General features: G+C 33.6%; 1 protein-coding gene across 4 annotated transcripts in view; it reads left to right on the forward strand.

Annotated features, from left to right (window-relative positions):
* The window catches only part of MIB1 (MIB E3 ubiquitin protein ligase 1), a 56,016-nt gene extending 37,629 nt beyond the window's left edge, over positions 1-18,387 (forward strand). For 2 of the 4 annotated variants that reach the window (XM_070747620.1, XM_070747622.1), the window contains exons 13-22: positions 2,496-2,628; positions 6,228-6,314; positions 8,488-8,649; positions 10,060-10,241; positions 11,883-12,075; positions 12,238-12,303; positions 12,861-12,939; positions 13,771-13,884; positions 14,784-14,884; positions 15,925-18,387. In XM_070747620.1, the coding sequence (XP_070603721.1) occupies positions 2,496-2,628; positions 6,228-6,314; positions 8,488-8,649; positions 10,060-10,241; positions 11,883-12,075; positions 12,238-12,303; positions 12,861-12,939; positions 13,771-13,884; positions 14,784-14,884; positions 15,925-16,065 (1,258 nt within the window). In that variant the 3' untranslated portion in view covers positions 16,066-18,387. The remainder of the gene's footprint in view (positions 1-2,495; positions 2,629-6,227; positions 6,315-8,487; positions 8,650-10,059; positions 10,242-11,882; positions 12,076-12,237; positions 12,304-12,860; positions 12,940-13,770; positions 13,885-14,783; positions 14,885-15,924) is intronic. The other 2 variants (XM_070747621.1, XM_070747623.1) reach the window with 1 other exon arrangement.
* The last annotated feature ends 1,917 nt before the right edge of the window (positions 18,388-20,304 follow it).

Genomic DNA, 20,304 nt, shown 5'->3' on the forward strand with positions numbered 1-20,304 from the left:
TGCTTGAATTTTAGTTCCCAGACAGGTTGCTTGTAGTTATTTTTCATTTTTAGAGGTCAAACGCAGCTCTTGAGGTCAGGATTTCCACATGCATGCTGTTTAGCATGAATCCATTTGCTACTCAGGGCACTAGCAAAACTATTTCAGCTTTATAGGCAGCCAGGCATTTGAAACATCCACTCACAGGCTGTCTTTTGCCCCTCTCTTCCCTGACCATATTTAGTCAACCCTTGCAAAAAATAGTATCTCAACTGTTGGTTGCTGTTCCAGGAACAGACAGTGCCTCTGTCTTTTACTCTGCCTATTGATGGCTCACCCTGCAATTTTACTACTCAGTCCCTATATCTGTGATATTAAATTAAATTAGGTTGCGTATTTCAATTTATGATTTTCTAATATTTTTCCCCACTGATGGTTAAATTTGGATGTCTCAGTCACTGTGTTTATTCTTCTAGAAATAATAGCAAGACTGAGAAAATTCAGAATGGAATAACATTTCAAAAACTTTGTTTTGTGAAAAAACAATTAAATACAGCATGGAATAAAGAATCAAAGCTTTTTAATCAGGATGGCAGAAACTCTGTTCATTTAACTTTAAATTGGCAATTGAAGTTTTAACTTATAACTTGCATTTCATTTTTGAAAACTACAGCATATTTTAGTGATATGTATGTATAAATTAAAGATGAGCACATTAATGTTTATATATGTGTATATATATATGTGTGTGTGTGTATAGTGTATATCTATATATATATAAACATTAATGTGCTCATCTTTAATTTTTTAAAAAAACAACTAATTTCATTTGTACATTAAATGTGGTTTGTGTTCTATCTTGACAAAATGTCAGTAACAATAACAATTAAATATGTAAAACATTCTACAAGTGTATAACTTTTCTCTCATTGCTCTTTTTGTGGCGAGATGATGATTCGTAAGATACAGAGGATCATTGCTCACAAGAGTGTTTAAGTAATTGGACCCCTCTGTTAAGTATCTTTAAATAACCACCAAGAAAAAATAGTTTATATCTATGGTAGATATATCTCTAGATTTGTATTTTTCTACATAAACCTGCCTAACCTTGATAAATCTATGTAGCAATGCCCATATTTTCATTATTTAAATGGCTACTAGTGAAAGGATTTGTTTTATGGCATTCCATATATGGAAGGGATACATTGGGTGGCAGATACATGATTCTCTCTTCCCCACTGTGTTTATTGTTCCATTAACTCTTTAAAAAAAGACTATTTGATAGCTTTCAAAAATCTTTCTAATGAATCTATTATGTGGGTTTTAATTATCTGTAAACTACCTGGAAAAATGTTTTTCAGATGGGATGTAAATATATTTAAATGGTAAACTACACCAAGGTTTTCTGGTCCTCAGTTTTTCTAACTCTTATATTATGATCAATGTGAAAAGGCTTAATGTTTGGCAAAGAAAGGAAAATTAAAAGCATTTGAAGTTGCCTTTTAAAAGGAATTGTTTTGAAGGGTAGATTAAGTTTTTTAAGAGGGGAAGACTGAAAGATGCACATTCCCCAAGCTGCACAAAAGTACACACACATGCATACTTGCTATATAGACACCCCCCCTCCAAGCGACACAGAAGTCTAACACCTAATATTGCCACTCTGAATTCCCATACAAAATTCCATTCATATATAATTGGAGAAAGAAAGTATGTAATGTCAGCATGGTAGATTGAAGCACAGCAGGTGGTATATGATGAACTGCAGGAACATAATTCTTAAACATGAAGTAATGATATTTGAGGCAAGGGGGAAGAGTAAATAAATGTGAGATACAGGATAGTCTTGAAAATAGAGACTTCCTTTCCATTTTCAAAGCATACCATTACTAGATTTTATGTATTTATTTCTCTGATTTCTAGGTTGCCTGCTCATGGTAATTAAGCAGTCATAAATATCTTGTATATTGCATGTAGCAAACTGAGTGGGATAATTTAAAATTGCATTTTCTTATGAAATTATACATATATTTTCTCAGAAGTAAGTTCTATTGAGTTCAGGAGAATTGTTTATTTATTATTTATTAATTATATTTTTAGGATAATTAATAAATAAGAAATATTTAATTAATGATTTAATTATTAAACTTAAATCATTAGATTTAATGATTTAAATTAAATCATTAAATGATTAATGAATAAAACAGCTAATAGTACTGAAAGTACATTAAACTAACATACTTCTATGGTAATGTATAATATGAATAAAACTCAGAAGAACTGGACATAGATTAGTAGAATAGCCATTATGTATTCTATTACATTATCTAATTGAGAAAGAATGTTAAGGTTTAATAGAATGGGTAATATTTCATATACTGTAAAATCAGTTTTTCAGTCATAATAAAAACTGGAAATATAATCGCTGAGTTTTGGGATGTTATACTTAAATAGAAAATTGTATTCCTTCTAGAAGTTGATACTAATGTAATCCTTTACATTTTTGTCCATTTCAGTGCAATGCGAGTGTTGCTGTCTAAACTTCCAAGACCATGGATTGTAGATGAAAAAAAAGATGACGGATACACTGCTTTGCATTTGGCAGCACTTAATAATCATGTAGAAGTAGCAGAACTATTGGTACATCAGGTAAAATTTCCTATTAATTAATTTCATGCCAGAAAGAATGTACAATTTGTTACCAATAGATGCTTACATTCGCTTACAAACCATTTTCTACATCCAAATAAAGGTAATTTTTAAAAAACTAATTATTACGACATTTATTATATCACTACTGATTCTCTTAGTAATAGCAAAGTGGGGGTAGTACAGATTTTTAGAAATGTTTTATATATTGTATCTTTTCATCAAAATGTTGCAAGTCCACAGACAGGGGCGGCATATAAGTCCAATTAAATAAATAAATAAATAAATAAATAAATAAATAAATAAATAAATAGATTTCCAGAAAAACTAAGTTTTAATATAATCAGCTATTTTATCTTGTACTTGGATATTTTATTGAGATTTTGGAAACACATATATTCCTTTTTTTCTAATTTGTATAGCCACTTTTATGAGACAAATCCCTTAGTTAAACAATTGAAAAATATAGATTATTCAAAGAAAAGAGCATTGAACCAGGGTGGGTTCTAACTTACCTTGCTGCTGGTTCACGTCCTCCTGTGCCACGTGGCCACATGTAAATTGTGCACCACTTGGCCATATGGGTGGGTTTGCATGCACAGTGCTGAAAATTCACAAAAACTTCCTCACCCCCCAAAAAGCTGAAAACAAGATGGTGGCACATGTGCAGTGCTAGTAAATCGGCTTCTATGCATGCACAGAAGAAAAAAATCAGCCAGAAAAAAAATAACCAAACCCAAAACCATTAAAAAAAGATGGCGACATCCACAGACCAGCACCGATAGAACTGGCTCCGTTTCCTATCAACGGTTTGCAAACTCACCTCTGCACTGAACCTTATAATATGCATATTTGCTCAAAAATAAATACAATTGACTATACTATAGAAAGTGCCTAGATTAAAACAAGTAGAGTAGAACTGAATTGAATTCTTTATTGGCCAAGTGTGATTGGACACATAAGGGATTTGTCTTTGGTGCATATGCTGTCAAGAAAGAAGAAAATATAAATTTGTCAAGAATCATAAGGCATAATGAAGCATTGAATTTCAAATTGATACTGAATTTAAATTTGAAACAATAAAATTGTTTACATTGGCTTACCAAGCAAAAAGAACATATGAATAAATAAAGTTCAGCCATGTTCAAAATAAAATAAAAGGAGGGAAAAACAATATGCCAGTTACTGTAATCTTCTCCAACAAACAGCATCCATGAAAAGTCAGATGAATAGATAGAATTGAAACTTGTTACTGATTTTAAAAATAGCTATAGAATATCCATTTATTTTGAATGAGTTTAAGTCAGATAAATTGCATCCTAGATTATCAAGTGAACTGTATTGGGTTTATTTTCTTCCATTCAAACATATCCCAAGTCCTTACTAACTTAATTAATCACATTTTTGGTTAGCAGTTTAGATTTTGGGAAAGCTACAGGCAGAATACATCTTAATTTAAGCAGAGTATGTTGACAGAGTATCCCAGTGCACTCTGTTTAGCAAGCTGCTTAATTACAATCTAGTTGGCGTGATATTTAATTGAAAATCCTACTTGAACAATGTTCATAAATGGTTTTCCATCAAAACATGAGACATAATGTGTGGGGTGTAATAATCAGAAATTGCATGGTTAGTTACTTAGGGGCTTAGTATCTAGGGGACAAAAATAAAATAAAGGAGCTTAATTAATTAAAAAAATTGGCTAGTATTAATAGTATAAAATTGAACCTAGATATACAAAAGAAACTGATTTTTTAAAAATTAAAAGAAGACCACAAATGATAAATTAACAGAATGACCTGGAAAATATTTGCTTATTGGATCTACAAAAGAGGCTTGTTAAAAATTTGAAGAGATCTGTGTTATAGAATAAATTAAAGAGAAAAGCCCTTGTTGTATAGCACTTGCTATTTTTTAAGTTTCTTTTTTTATATTTTATTGATTTTATTGTAATTCCCACTGCCAAGTCGTTCAGAATCAGGTGCCATATTAGTTTAATGTATTACTATTAATTAGTTCTTCATCTAGAAGCTGTATTGACCAAAGAAATAAGTTGATTATGTCCACCCAATGTGTGGAGCATATGAATTCCTTTAGATAAATTGTCTCAGTACTATATAAACCATCTCCTCTTTTAATAACCAAAATTATTATTATTATTTATTACTTTTTTATGCCGCCCTTCACTGAAGACTCGGGGCGGCTCACATAATAGATATAAAACAAAGGATATAGAAAAAATCTAATATATTAAAAAAGTACAACTAAAAACCCTATATAATACTCAATCAGACAGGCAAGGTCTAATTGCCCCAAGTCTGGCGACTTAGGTGAGCCTTAAGACTCTTGCGGAAGGCAAGGGAGCTGATTCCAGAGGGCCGCCCCCACACAGAGAAGGCTCTTCCCCGAGGCCCCACCAAATGACATTGTCTGGTTGACAGGACCTGGAGAAGGCCAACTCTGTGGGACCTAACCAGCTGCAGGGATTTATGCGGCAGAAGGTGGCCCCATAAGTAATCTGGTCCAATGTCATGTAGGGCTTTGTAGGTCCTTACCAACACTGTGAATTGTGTCCAGAAACCAATCGGCAACTAGTGCAGTCCGCAGAATGTTGCAGAGACATGAGTATATGTAGGGAGACCCATCACCGCTTGCGCGGCTGCATTCTGCATGATTTGAAGTTTCCGAACACTTTTCAAAGGTAGCCCCATGTAGAGAGCATTGCAGTAGTCGAACCTCGAGGTGATAAGAGCATGAGTGACCATGAGCCTCCAAATAGGGCCGCAACTGGGCGCTGGGCAAATGCCCCCCGAACCTGGGCAAATGCAAAATCCATTCGTTAAGTTGATACAGTAGGTAAATGATCACACAGCTATTAATGGTCACTAGAAAAATGTGACAGAGAGAGTTTGTGCAAAGATAAGTAGTTGCTTCTTTCTCATTTAGATAAAGATATCTCATTTAGTGTCCTATACCTGACCCATTTCCCCCCTTCTCATATTTTTTCATCCTATTCCCCTTTTAGTGCCGTTGCAGAGCAGAGAGATTGCTTAAACAAAGTATTTCTTTCCACGGCGCTTTCCTCCATGGAGTAGTGCTTCCCTAAAAAGTACTAACTTCAAGTGAACAAGCTGAGCTCTGTAAACTTAGTTTATTAGAACTCTCCCACCAGCTGATACTGTTGCCCCCAACTGACCAGGCCTTAATCCATTTCATGTTGTAAGCTTTTGTTGTCAGGCTTGAAAATTTGGTGGCAAGTACAGGCACTGGCAGAAAATGATTTAGCATCATAGGGACTAAACAAAGAGTAGCTGTACTTTGAAAAATATTAAGTTATTTCAGTACATCAAATTATTTTTAAAATTTAAAAACATTTCATAAACTTTCCATATTAAATATTGATTTGTGGAAAATACTGGTAAATGCAAAATAGAAAGAATATGAAAATTAATTCAGTTTCATAAAATATACGTATAGATTTTGTTAGTTGGATTTAATAGTGGAGAAATAATAGTATTTTTAATTACGCTATCATAAATTTTATTTCGCACCTACCCTTAATATGTTAATATGAGTAACATTTGGGATTTTTCTTTCAGGGCACAGCTAACTTGGATATTCAGAATGTAAATCAACAAACTGCACTGCACCTTGCTGTTGAAAGACAGCACACTCAAATAGTGCGGGTAAGGCAATAATAATGTACCATTAGAATGTATTTTTCAGCTATACTACTGTAGTGCTGTATATTTCTAAATGGATTTCTAAAAGGATTATGGAATAAGAGAATTTCTCTACATGTTCATGCTCTGATTTTCCTTCCAGAGACGTTAATAGGAAATGTAGTCTGTTTAAATGAGAGTCTGGTTGCTTTTCCAGTTACCGTATTTTTCAAAGTATAAGACACACCTTCCCCCCCCTAAAGAGGCTGAAAAATTGGGTTCCTCTTATACTCGAAAGGTAGCTTTTACTAAGCTTGTTTTCAACCCTAACAAGGTGCTAACAGTGAAGCAATCTTCACTGCTTTGCTAGCTGAGCGACATTCCCTTTGCCTGCTTTTTTCATTGCTGCTCCCTCCGACAATCAGCTGAGCCTTTTTTCAGCCCTAATGGCTAACAGTGAATCAATCTTTTTTTCAGCCCTAACAAGTTGCTAAGGAGCAAAGTGAAGGGTCTTCCCTTTGCCTGCTGTTCTCATTGTTTCTCTCTCTGAAGAGAGAAAAGTAAAGTGTTTTAGGAACTGTGTTTTATCCATAGGATAAAAAGCAAGCACATGCACTCAAAACTAGCAAACTTAATGAGCTGAAGATGACCAGACAAAGGTTAGCCAGATGAATACCTGGTAGGCAGAATCCCCTTCCCATTTTCGTCCCCCAAAACTAACGTGTGTCTTATATTCCAGCGCATCATATACTTTGAAAAATATGGTATATATCATGCTTAATTTTTTAAATATATTATTAATATATTAAATATTGATCAAAAATAAAACATGCTTATTCTATTTCTGATTTAATCCTCCATGCACATGAGATATATGGGCAAATTCTTTTTTTAAAAAAAAAGGTTTATTAGCAGGGTTTTTTTTCATACCATACATATTTTGTGGACAGTGTATCGACTGGGTCAAATATTTTTTAAACAACGCTAACAATAATAATACAAATAAGTATGTGCAATCCTAATCTTCCAACTTCAACAATACTATACTCTCTACATAATTCTTTATCATTTTTCCCATTAATTCATTTAAACATAGATAACATTTCTTTGTACCATGTATTTGTTATCTCCTACTAAATTACTAATATTTAATATTTTAAGATCATTATTCCACCATAACTTCAATATTCCAAATGTGTAAAATTACTGATAAAACCAAATATTAACATTATTTAATCAATCCCAGGAATTTTGAATCCTTATAATAGTTTAAATCAGAATATACAATATGGAATATATATATATATATGTTTTCGTAGATTTTCACAGGTACATGTATGAAGGTCTTGGCATATTTTGGGTTTCTTCCTGTGTAAGTTTCAGAGATTCCTGGTGACTTTTCGACGAGGTCCCACTCATCATCTTTAGACTGGTGCTTTTGGCCTTGTGCTAGGGCGAACACAGTGTTGTCCAAATTTTAAAGTCTTACTTAACTTTCCTTCTTTTCTTTTATTCTATCACCTTTCTTCTTTTGTCTCATAGAGTGTTGTTAGATAACATTAATAATCCAAACCCAAGTTAATCAACTAGATTCCTTCACCCTTTCAGATCCATAATGCAATAGCCAATTTTAATAAAATTTAGTTATTTGCAAATTAGTTCCTTTTAAAAATCTTCAGAAGGGGAAAAAAAGCTAATTAAATATTCTCAAATTATCCAAATCATCATAATTACAAGATACTGATTATAAAATAGAGGTTGGTTCAACATCATTATTAAAATGTTTTCCATGTTCTTTGAGTTTATGTTTCTAAATATTTTTGCATATAGTATCATTACACCAACCTTTCGGTGGAAAATTGCATTGGTCATGTTGGTGATTTTTCATGTATTTATAATAATAGAGCATTGGAGCAATTTCCTTTTGGATATCCATTGTTATCTATTTAATCATTTTTTACTAATTTATAACCATAATTTACTAATCTATATTCAGTGAGCACATAAATTGATGAAATTAAGAGTAAAAGAAAAGTTTAAAGTATAGGCTGCACAATTTAATTAAGAAGAAACTGTTTTAATAGTCTTGAATAGCTAAGCTTATGAGCTGTTTTTAATTTTCAAGATGTTTTTAAGAAATGTAATTCTGTTTGCTGCAAAATGTATTCAAAATCTTGAAATTTTTATTTGCTTTCAGCTTCTAGTTCGTGCGGGTGCTAAATTGGATATTCAGGATAAAGATGGGGATACTCCCCTGCATGAGGCCCTACGGCATCATACTTTGTCGCAGCTTCGCCAGCTCCAAGACATGCAAGATGTGGGTAAAGTAGATACAGCTTGGGAGCCCTCCAAGAATACAGTAAGAAAACTTTTATTTCTTCTCTGTTAAATTTTGTCTTTGCAGTGGGCTGTAAAGGCTCTTTTGCTATGATCTGCTTTTTCTTCTTGGAAAAGAGTTATTTAAAGATTCTGTGCCAGTAAGTAAATACTATTTGATAACACAACAAACCTAGATGCGTATATGGCAAAAGCTATATTAAAACATTTAAAATGTTTCAATTTCATTTAATTGAATTTTGAAATCTTTAAACATCAATACCTATAATTAAAGAAGATAATTTGGCTAGAGGTGATCTAAAACATTTGCAGTTTGTTTTGTGTGTGTTGGTATATGTACATAAGTGGTGGGGTCGTAAATATTTTTGCTACCAGTTTGCATGCACGCTCATTCGCGTGCGACACTTCTACGCATGTACTGAAGCATCCCCAGGCAGGTGGGCAGAGCTTCCTGTCGTTGGCGCTACCGGTTCTAAGAATTGGTCTGAACTGGGAGCAACCCACCACTGATGTACATATGTGTATATTGTAAGTATTTAGTATTTGTAATAACATCTCTGTTGCAAACAGTATCTCTGGGATAAAGCAGCATATGCATTTAATATTATTACTATTGACTTCTTTATATTCAATAACTAGTTTAAAGTAAAATTATTTAAAAGGATTGCTGAGAATTGTTGCATTAATATTACAGTAGTACTAGCAGGAGGGTTAGTTGCTAAATTTTAAAATATGAACAACGTCAGAATTGTGGTAATTGTGAAAATAATTTCGAGGATCAGGAAGAATGGCTTGTAATCAAGACAATGGTCAGATAAGACAGATCTGAGTCCAAAGCAGAAATGTAATTTGACTTGACCCTCCCTAGTTTTCTTGAATGTAAAGGCAGAGAAAAAAGGGGGAAAATACGGTATGTATATGCAACCCAAAGAGTCAGAACGTGTGTGTTTGATGGGGAAGAATTGTGGAACTATTTTCATCTTTTAGCTGTCTTCCTTCATTGTAAATATACATTTTGCAATATTTGGAATTAATCATCCTATTGGAAGCTTGGCAAATGTTGAAAGATGTAATTTTGGAAGAAATTATTTAGAAATGGTTTGGGGAAATCAACTTGTCTGTTTTGTTGAAACAAAAATTTGTAGGTGGCAGACGATTTGTTATTCCTTCCACATGATAAACATGTTGTGAGGGTATCAGCACGTGAATCACACTTTTTCAGAAATACCTAAAGACCCAAAGGGATTAAGGAAATCCACACTAAAGATATCTTAATTTTGTACAACATTATATTCTAGAACTGCATTTACTAAAATCTATTCATAGTAATTATACCTGCATATAGGTACTGTATTATTTTTATTTGCTCTTTTACGATATTTTAGGTACATGAATACAAATTCAAAGATGTTGCTTGTTTACTTTCTTTCAGTTGATAATGGGATTGGGTACTCAGGGAGCAGAGAAGAAAAGTGCAGCATCTATTGCTTGTTTCCTGGCAGCCAATGGAGCTGACCTTGGTATTCGTAACAAGAAGGGTCAGTCACCCCTTGACTTATGTCCTGATCCTAGCCTCTGTAAAGCATTGGCAAAATGCCACAAAGAAAAAACCAGGTTTGTATTACAAGGAGCTACCGTATAGTACAGTGTTCCCTTGATTTTCACAGGGGATGCGTTCCGAGACCGCCCACGAAAGTTGAATTTCTGTGAAGTAGAGATGCGGAAGCAAATACACCATTTTTGGCTATGGACAGTATCACAAGCCATCCCTTAACACTTTAAACCCCTAAATTACCATTTCCCATTCCCTTAATAATAATTTACTCACCATTATTACTGGTACTCAACATTGAATAAGACACTTAGTGATCCTGATATTTATAAACATAATTATTTATTAACAATAATTATTTTTTGTGTTCTTGATTTGCAAAAATTATTAGTTTGGCGATGACGTATGACGTCATCAGGCGGGAAAAACCATGGTATAGAAAAAAACCCACGAAGTATTTTTTAATTAATATTTTTTGAAAAACTGTGGTATAGGCTATTCACGAAGTTCGAACCCGCGAAAATCGAGGGAACACTGTACTTACATTTCACTACATAGTCTATTTTTTACAGATTAGGTAGATAGTTTTTTACTTTAATCAGGGTTAAATTTAATTTTAATCAGAGTTGAGGTGGCATAGTAGGTAAAGTGCAGTACTGCAGGCCACTAAAACTGACTGCTAGATCTGCAGGTCAGCGGTTCAAATCTCATCACCAGCTCAAGGTTGACTCAGCCTTCCATCCTTCCAAGGTGGGTAAAATGAGGACCCGGATTGTGGGGGCAATATGCTGGCTCTGTTAAAAAGTGCTATTGCTAACATGTTGTAAGCCACCCTGAGTTTAAGGAGCATTTAAAAAAAATCAAATATATATATAGATATATAGTTGCCTTATTTAAATCAGGGGTCTCCAAACTTGGCAACTTTAAGACTTGTGGACTTCAACTCCCAGAATTCTCCAGCCAGCTAGGTTTACAGAGTCAGCATATTGCCCCAATAATCTGGGTCCTCATTTTATTGACCTCGGAAGGCTGAGTCAACCTTGAGCTTGGTGAAATTCGAACTGCCAAATTGCAGGCAGCTGGCAGTCAGCAGTAATAGCCTGCAATACTGCATTCTAACCAATCAGTCTTTATTTGACTTATTGATTGACTCAACCACTATTTTTTTTTTAAAGAGCATATTTTGCTCATTATACTTTACATTTATATTTTTGTTTTTATGCTGACTAAGTTAAAGAACTAACAGCTTCATTCATACAGCATACTAAACTCTGATTAGTTTGAATCTGGATTTTTTATACCTTAGCACATTATCTCTGTTAACAATTAAATATGTAATAGAAAAACTGAAACAAGGACTTATTTCTCTTTCAAGTCAAGGATATTGTATAAGCAGTTTTATGTAGTTTTATGTAATTTTCAAAGTGATTTGGTTGTTTTAACTGAGCCAGATAGTAATTGCAACTCAGTTTACAACTGAAATGTACAGTCCTGTTGACCTCACCAAGATGTGCTTCCAAGTCAGCAGATATGTTTGCAAACTGAGCCGTCTTCTAAAATGCTTTCTGTAAGATTGTCAGAAATGAACATATTTTTATTTTCCTGAATTTATAATTACAAATAATTACAAATGTTAATGAATCTCTTAATTTTGAGCGTTATATTCAATGTTCAGACACAAATATCTGAATGCTTATGTTTAGTGGACAGGTTGGTTCCCGGAGTCCTTCTATGATCAGCAATGATTCCGAAACCTTAGAAGAATGTATGGTATGTTCTGATATGAAGAGAGATACTCTATTTGGTCCATGCGGGCACATTGCTACTTGTTCCTTGTGTTCACCAAGAGTCAAGAAATGCCTCATTTGCAAAGAGCATGTTCAATCAAGAACAAAGGTGTGTGCTTAATTTTTTTTTCATCATTTCAATATGGTCAAATATTGGATAATTCCTTGCCTTTAAAATGAAACATGTAGTAGATGCTTAAATAAGGAGTAGATATTTCAGTTGTTCATAGTTTAAACTTTTTTTGCCCCGACGCTGTGCCGTCCTATTTAGGGACGTATTGAAGCCGTGCGCATGGGTGCAAGCCACACGCTCACATTTTCGGTGCTGGGCGAACCGGTAGGTAAATCCACCTCTGACAGGGATGTATATATCTACACTGAACCACATTTGTAAAGTATGTTGTTAGTTCACCTAGATTGGGTTTAAAGCATTGGAGCTCTTTTTCTTTCCTCTTTCCTGCAAGTTTTTTTCTGGCTTCTGGCTTACTGCTTTTTCCTAATTCTAAGCAAGTTAAAAAGTGACAGACCTTATGTGGCATTTGGGGAACTTACTTAGTTTTGAACTTTGTCACTTGAATCATTTTCTTGAAGTAGTTATCAATCCATCACTCATACTGCTTTTACTATTCATTCAGGAAACTTCAGTGAGGCACTTTTTAAAGCATGGAAACGTACAGTGTGTAACAGATCCTCCTCTCTTTATCATTTCTGAAATTTCTGCAAAGTTAGTTTTGCAGAAACAATAATGATACATGAGGAAAATGTGCCTTTTTACATGCCAGATATTATCTTTAATAGCTCTTACTACCACTTCATCCAGAATAGATATTAAGCTAACAAGCATTTAATTGAAGATCTAAATCCTATACATTAACTTTTGTTTTGTTTTTACAGATTGAAGAATGTGTTGTATGCTCAGATAAAAAAGCTGCAGTACTCTTTCAGCCTTGTGGACACATGTGTGCTTGTGAAAGTACGTAAGAGGAATCCAGCAAATGACTGTATTTTTCAGAGTATAAGGCACACTTTTTTCTCTCCTAAAAGAGGCTGAAAATTTGGGTGAATGTAGCCCCACCCACTCGCCAGCCTCTACTTTTCAGCCTTCCTGGATACAGAGATTGCCAGTGATAATGGTTTGTGTTTTGGGGCTTCGCGTTTTCAGCCTCCAAACACTTGTGCAGTCCCAAGGTAGCTACCCAAAACAGGACCTGCCTTCTCTTATCCCTTCCCTGCTGTGCCTGCTTTAGTCACTGGGGCTCCCTCCAAGTATCAGCTGTGCTTTTGAAGCTGTTTTTCAGCCCAAACACCAGCTAAGGGATCTTCAGTGCTTTCCCTGCTTTTCTAATTGCTACTCCAACAATAAGCTGTGCTTTATAAGCATAGCCCCAACCCCCACCCCCACCTCAAAACCAGCGAGTTAACAAATATGCTGAAGGTTATCCCCTACCATCCCCAACCTCAAAACCAGTGACCGAACTAATGTGCTGAAGCTGACCAGGCTAAGGACTAGCCAGATGAATACCTGGTAGGCAGAATTCTCCCCTACCCCCAATATTCCTCTCCAAAAACTAAGGTGCGTCTTGTACTCCAGTGCGTCTTATACTCTGAAAAATATGGTATTTAAATTGACTTGACATTAGATGGTTATATAAAAGCTGACTTTTGATTTTGCTATATTTGGCAAAGACTTTTATCTTCAGTTAATTGCCTAAGACTATTTCTTGCTTATTTTTTTTCTATCTGTTAAAGTTAAAGAATTTAAGTTTGGTTAAGACATACTAGTTTTAATTGTTTTTCTTTGCAGATTGTGCCAGCCTTATGAAAAAATGTGTGCAATGTCGGGCAGTGGTAGAACGAAGAGTTCCTTTTATTATGTGCTGTGGTGGGAAAGGTAGCGAAGATACCATAGATGACATTGGTGAGTTGTTTATTATGCTGCAAATTTACTCTAGTAAATTCTTGTTTCCCTTTGTATAAAGCTTATATTTTTTCTTCTATATAATAGTAATAACAACAACAACAGTGATGGAATGTATACATGATACCTGCAATTATACTAGTGTTTTAGCCCGAAGTCTTTGGAATTTGATTCTTAATTCTTAACTTAGAAACCTATGAATCAAATCAAACAGCTGTTGAATCTTAAACCTAATAACTTTGAGAAACTGAAAATCAATGGATAAAGATATTTTTTTCTCCAGCACTTTAGTCATATTGCTTCACGCCCTTCAGCCTTTTCCCATAAGAAAAATGCATGAACTATTTCTTTATGTAATCATTTCCAAAGAAGCGATAGTGATTAGAAGACATTGCCAATATAGTGTAATAATTAAGATGCTGCATTGGCATTGGGGAGACTTAAGTTCAAAACCATCTTTAGTTTCAGAAGCTTACTGGATGATTTTTTGTCAGCAAACCCTATCCCAGGTTGTTGCAGTAGAAAAAAAGAGGAGGAAAGCTGTATGTAAATCTACCAAATACATAAAATAAATATTTATCTACTTAAAGCTTTAATGACTCAAATTATGAATATTGGCATTTTGTAGCGATCTGTTTAAATTCACACATTGAAGCTGAATTCTGATTGCAAAGTTCGGAATTCAGAAGATTAGTATGCAGGATGAATACATGTATTTGTGCTTTAATGAATGATTAGCTTTACAAGCTGTTAAAATTCACAAATGGATTTTTTGTGTGTATTTTAACAAAATTCAAGGAGGCTAGATGAACATTTTAGATAACTTTGGATAAAGACGGTGGTTATGATGATTCTTCAAACATTGTGTGTCATTATTTACTCCTCTGTGCCTTATTTAGCAAGTGGAAACATTCCTGTTATGCAGAAGGATAAGGATAATACTAATGTCAATGCTGATGTGCAGAAATTACAGCAGCAGTTGCAAGACATAAAGGAACAGGTAAATTAAATCAAATATGTCAATAATATACTTTGTTAGAAAACAAATATGTGAATATTTTCAGGGTAAGTACTACATAATGAAAAATTCAAATAAAACACATGTTGAGGGCAAAATACATTAAAATTTATTATTGGATTCCATAAAACATCAGGGATTTGTCCAGGCAATCACCAGGAGTCAATACTAAAGGGCCAAATAAATATTTATTTGAATAATTGATGTTTTCCTGACTATTTTTTAAAATAAAATATACAGAAATATAAACTAAATCTCCGAAAAGCATAGTGTAACATAAATGTTAAAAGTAGAACTTATATGTGTAAATACAATTGGTGTGCAAGATTAAATATTTCGAGACATTGTTTCCATTAAATCTTAAATAGTATTTTACATGGACAAACATCTTTGCAAATACCTACTGTACTTTATAAAGTATAAAGTCAGTAAACACTGCATATCTTTGTCTGAGATTTTAAAAAATTGGGGGGGGGGAGTGTTCTTTCATTGTACCTTATTGTCATACATAAAGACATTGACTTTCGTGAAATAAACCAATCTGAAACATAATTAAAAAAATAGACAGTGCGTGAGAGGCTTTCCTTTGAAGCTGTAATAGACAGTAGTGTTAAAGTCAACTCTATTTCTTTTGAACTAAGAAAGTGGGAATTCTACCATGATGCTATGCTTGGGGAAATATTCATCATGATAATGCCCATATCTATTTATCCCTCATTTTCTCTGCCCATTTCTGCTTTGGGGCATAGTCACCTTCAGCAGTTTTAGCCCCCATGGTATAATGTGAGTCCTTCATTAGGCGATTTCTTATTTGATAGTTCTCTAATCTATATTATAAGGTATTAAAATAGTGTATTAAATATAAGCTAAACTACTTTTAGGTAGAATGATGTTAACTCTCCTTAGTATTTGCCATTTTTTCTGCAGTTAGAGTTTTCTGGAAGTATGTGTATGAGATTAAATACTATAGCTAATTATTGTACTATCCAAGGAAACATTTATTTTTTTGTTTCTCATTACAGACTATGTGCCCTGTATGCTTGGACCGCCTGAAGAATATGATCTTTCTCTGCGGTCATGGAACCTGTCAGCTTTGTGGGGATCGAATGAGTGAATGTCCTATTTGTCGAAAGGCTATTGAACGAAGAATTCTTTTGTATTAAAATGTCAAGTGTCTTATGCTTGTGATATTATGACTACATTTTGTTTTTTGGATCCCCATAAATTGGTATGAAAGGTAATTGTAAAGATATGTCTAGCATTACAGGAAGAGTTACATTGTAAATGCTGATGTCTACAACACAGATTATTATTTGCACAATCAACTTCTACCATGAAGAAATTTAAAGTGAGATTGGATTATTTTATCAACACAGTTTGTTTATATCTCCTCCTCCAAAACCCCTTTATGTTAAAGGGATAATCCTGATTTTCTAGCTTGGCATTTTTGTTTTACACGTAGAGACTCTTAATTTCAATGATATTAATTTTTTATATTGTCAGTTGCTTTTGTGTACAAATATTTTTAATTTTCTAATTTTCATAGTAATAATGTCAGTCAAATTACAGCAACAAGCTAAATCATAGAATCTAGCTAAGTTGAGGAATCAAAATATTTGACATATAACTCAATAGCATTTCAGTATTACATATTGCCTTCAAAATCCGAAAGCTGATGATTCTCCATGGTCACTGAGTTTCTTTGTTTTTTAAGAAAAAGAAGAGCAAAAGTAATTTAGCATGCATTCTCATGACATATTGATCCTTCTTTCTCCAGAACTCAGGGAAAATCCAGATGTGTTTGAAAAAAGTTGTTACAAGTAATAAAAAGAGAACTGCACAAGCAAACTCTTTTGCTTAAAGGCTATTTTGAATCTCACATAATGAACCAATAAGAGGCATTCTGGCTACAGGGTTACATCCATAATTTGTCATATTTTGTTTTAAGTCATTGAATATTGAATTAGTTAAAAATTATAGTAACTAGTTAACTACTTTGCAAAAAGCAAATATATATCAAGATTATATAACAACTGTAGCTAGAATATTCATTATTTTTGCAAATATCATAATGTTTGTCATCTGCCTTTACTATGAATCCCTCTGGAATTTGAGATAATTCCGTTAATATCTTCATTTTAATAGAAATGTGGAAGGACATAAGAAAACAATTTTTAAAAAATACTTTGTAGCTTGATATACTTGGCACACCAAATATTAAATTACTTTTTAAAGGTGATGCATGATTTTTACATTTGTAACTGATAGAAGTGCCAGTTCTTGTATTTATCACCAGTGGATTCTTAGAAGCATAAGTTGCTTTTCCTCTTAACTAATACAAAAATTATTTAAGAAAATTGCTTGTGGGAGTATTTGATATTTGGTGGAATTACCAATCTTTGCCAAGTTTTGTTTGTTTTGTTTGTATGTCTGCAGATTGCATTGTAGCAATGTTGATCATGTATTATGCCAACATTTCCTGGCCCTGGAGCCTCCCTGTATCTCTAATTTTCATTTTTTTAAATTTCTTTTTCTTAAAACATATAACTCTGAAAATAGGTGTGTCATTCCTCTGTTAGGGTTGCACTAACATACTGTTTTCAGCATCTCCCTCCTAAAATTTATCTAGGCTTAATATTTTGGCTCTGCCCTCTCCAGAAATGATGTTTGTCTTCTTCTATAATCTTTGGAGGGCAGGGTTTTTTTTTTAAAGTTATCCTTTCTTGATACACTTTAGAACACTACACCAATATATAGCCGTAGAGATTCATTTAGTAAAAGGTCTCATATATTGACAATATTTTTGCTATGAAAGTGTTTTAAGACTTAACTTTTGGAATTGCCAGATATCCAGATTTCTGTATTGATATAATTATTAAATTTGCATACACACACTTTTGGAATATTTGGAATAAATCCTTTTGAGTATATTATGCGTAATTTTTAATAAACATAGATAAGAATGACATGATTTTGCAGCATAACCTTCTTTTAGCTGCATTAAAATTATTGGGCCTTTGGAATTTAATTATATCAGTTTAAAATGAAGCATAAAAGTAAAGAAATTAGTTTGGGAATGAAGTATAAATCTGTTAAATTAGTGAACAAACCAAACAGAAACCACTGTTATAAGTTGGTGGTTATAATGACTATAATACTTTTTATTGCTGTTCCTTCATGGCCCTTGCCAGGATTTGATTGGAATTTTTTTCACAGCTGGGCTTGGGAAAGAGGTAGAAAAAAAATCCCCCCCCCCCATCTCTGAACGTTAGATTCAACATGGCACCATTGTCACTTGCCATTTAATCTTTAATTTCATATGAAGTATAGATCTCATAGCTAAAACATCCAGCTTAATTTTTGAATTTTCTTGCTTCTCTTCTCAATTTTTTTGTAACATCTTATCTGAAAAAGAGTTCTGGAGAATTCAGGCATTTGCATATCCTTTTATGGCATTTTGGTTGCAATAAAAATATTTACCCCAACTATAGAATTTGGTCATTTTTTCCCCATGAACCAACATAGCTGTAATTGTTTTACATTCACTTTCTGTCAAATATGCTCAAAATTATACATTTTTTAGAACATGCTTTTGGTTTTAATTGGGAAATTCATTCCTGACTTGCATAATAGTCTTTCTAACTTAATTATTTCCACAGACATTAGCATGCATGTATACAGAAATGTTTTTAGACTAGTATTTATTTATAGAAGAATTCCAAGATATAAAATATCTAAATATAAACATTTTTAAAAATTGATTTGGGACATCAAGTTTATGTTAGGAAATATGCTAAAAATAGCATATTATGTGTTGAATAATAAAAGTAATACCCCCCCCTTAAAGGATAGTTAGCAAAGATTGAGTAACCAAATTTCTTGTTTCTTATAGACCTACTATTTATATCCATCCCTGCCCCAGTTTCTGGAATACTGTTAGGATGGCTCCCTGTTAATATTGAGAAGGCAGAAGAAAACATGCTTTTTCATGCAGTCTCTAAGAATCAAACACAATCAAATGGAAGAAAAAACAATAATGCATGTAAGACGTTCAGTATTGGAAAGAATGATAAGTGCTATACTGACCTCAAATAGAAGGCTGTGTATGACCCATATTCAATCTTAACTTTTATTTTGCAAGATAATTATGTTAAGCTACAGGACGCAGTTTTTTGAGGTTCCTTAGTTAAGCAAATAGATTTATTTAATGTTTGTATAATGCATTTAATTGTTAAAACATATGAAACTAGATGTTGGATTTGAATTTATATTTTTATTAAAATGCAAATTGAAAGTTGAAATGGATAGCCACATAAAACTATGTTATAAATATATATTATAATTTGGTCAGGGAACTAAATGGCAGCAGAAGAATCAAGGTATGTTTGATGAGGAATACACTGTGCTTCTTTCAAGATCTCCGGTTATGTGCCAACTCTAGTGCTTAACAACCATGGTTCTTTAACTCAGTGTTTTTCAACCAGTGTGCCGTGGCACACTAGTGTGCCGCGAGACATGGTCAGGTGTGCCGCGAAGCTCAGAGAGAGAAAGAAAACGAGAAAGAAAGAGCAAGAGAGAGAGAAAGAAAACAAGAGAGAAAGCAAGCAAGAGAGAGAAAGAAAGAGAGAGAGAAAGAAAGCAAGCAAGAGAGAGAGAAAGAGAACAAGAGAGAAAGAAAGCAAGAGAGAGAAAGAAAGAAAGCAAGAGAGAGAGAGAGACATAGAGGGAAGTAGGGAGGGAGAGAGAAAGAGCAAAAAAGAGGAAAGAAGGAAGAGGGATGGAGAGAGAGAGAAAAAGAGGGAGAGAGAAATAGAGCGAAAGGGAGGAAGAGAGAGAATTTTTTTGTCCAAACTTTTTTTACCCCCCCCCCCTCAATGTGCCCCATGGTTTTGTAAATGTAAAAAATGTGCCGCCGCTCAAAAAAGGTTGAAAATCACTGCTTTAACTGACCCTATTATCTTTTTCCTAGTCTCAAATAATTTAATTAGGTTCACACACAAAAAAACCCCTCTCCAATTCTCATATTTTACATTTCTAGTAGCAGTAGTCCCAAACTCATAAATGATGAGTCTTCAATTCACAAACAAGCTATTACTAAATCCTTCGTTACATATATACACTCATATATGCCCCAGTTGCCTTCTTGGGCATAATTAGCCTCACTTTAAGAATTGCTTTATGCTGTGCCAATTTATTTATTTATTTATTTATTAGATTTGTATGCCGCCCCTTTCCGTAGACTCGGGGCGGCTCACAACACAATAAAACAGTTCATAACAAATCTAATAATTTACAATTTAAAATATTAAAAAACCCCATTATTTAAGCAAACATACATACAAGTATACCGTACATAAATTGAATTGAATAGGTCTGGGGGAGATGTCTCAGTTCCCCCATGC

The sequence above is a fragment of the Erythrolamprus reginae genome, chromosome 3, assembly GCF_031021105.1.
Source record: "Erythrolamprus reginae isolate rEryReg1 chromosome 3, rEryReg1.hap1, whole genome shotgun sequence".
Classification (NCBI taxonomy): domain Eukaryota; kingdom Metazoa; phylum Chordata; class Lepidosauria; order Squamata; family Dipsadidae; genus Erythrolamprus; species Erythrolamprus reginae.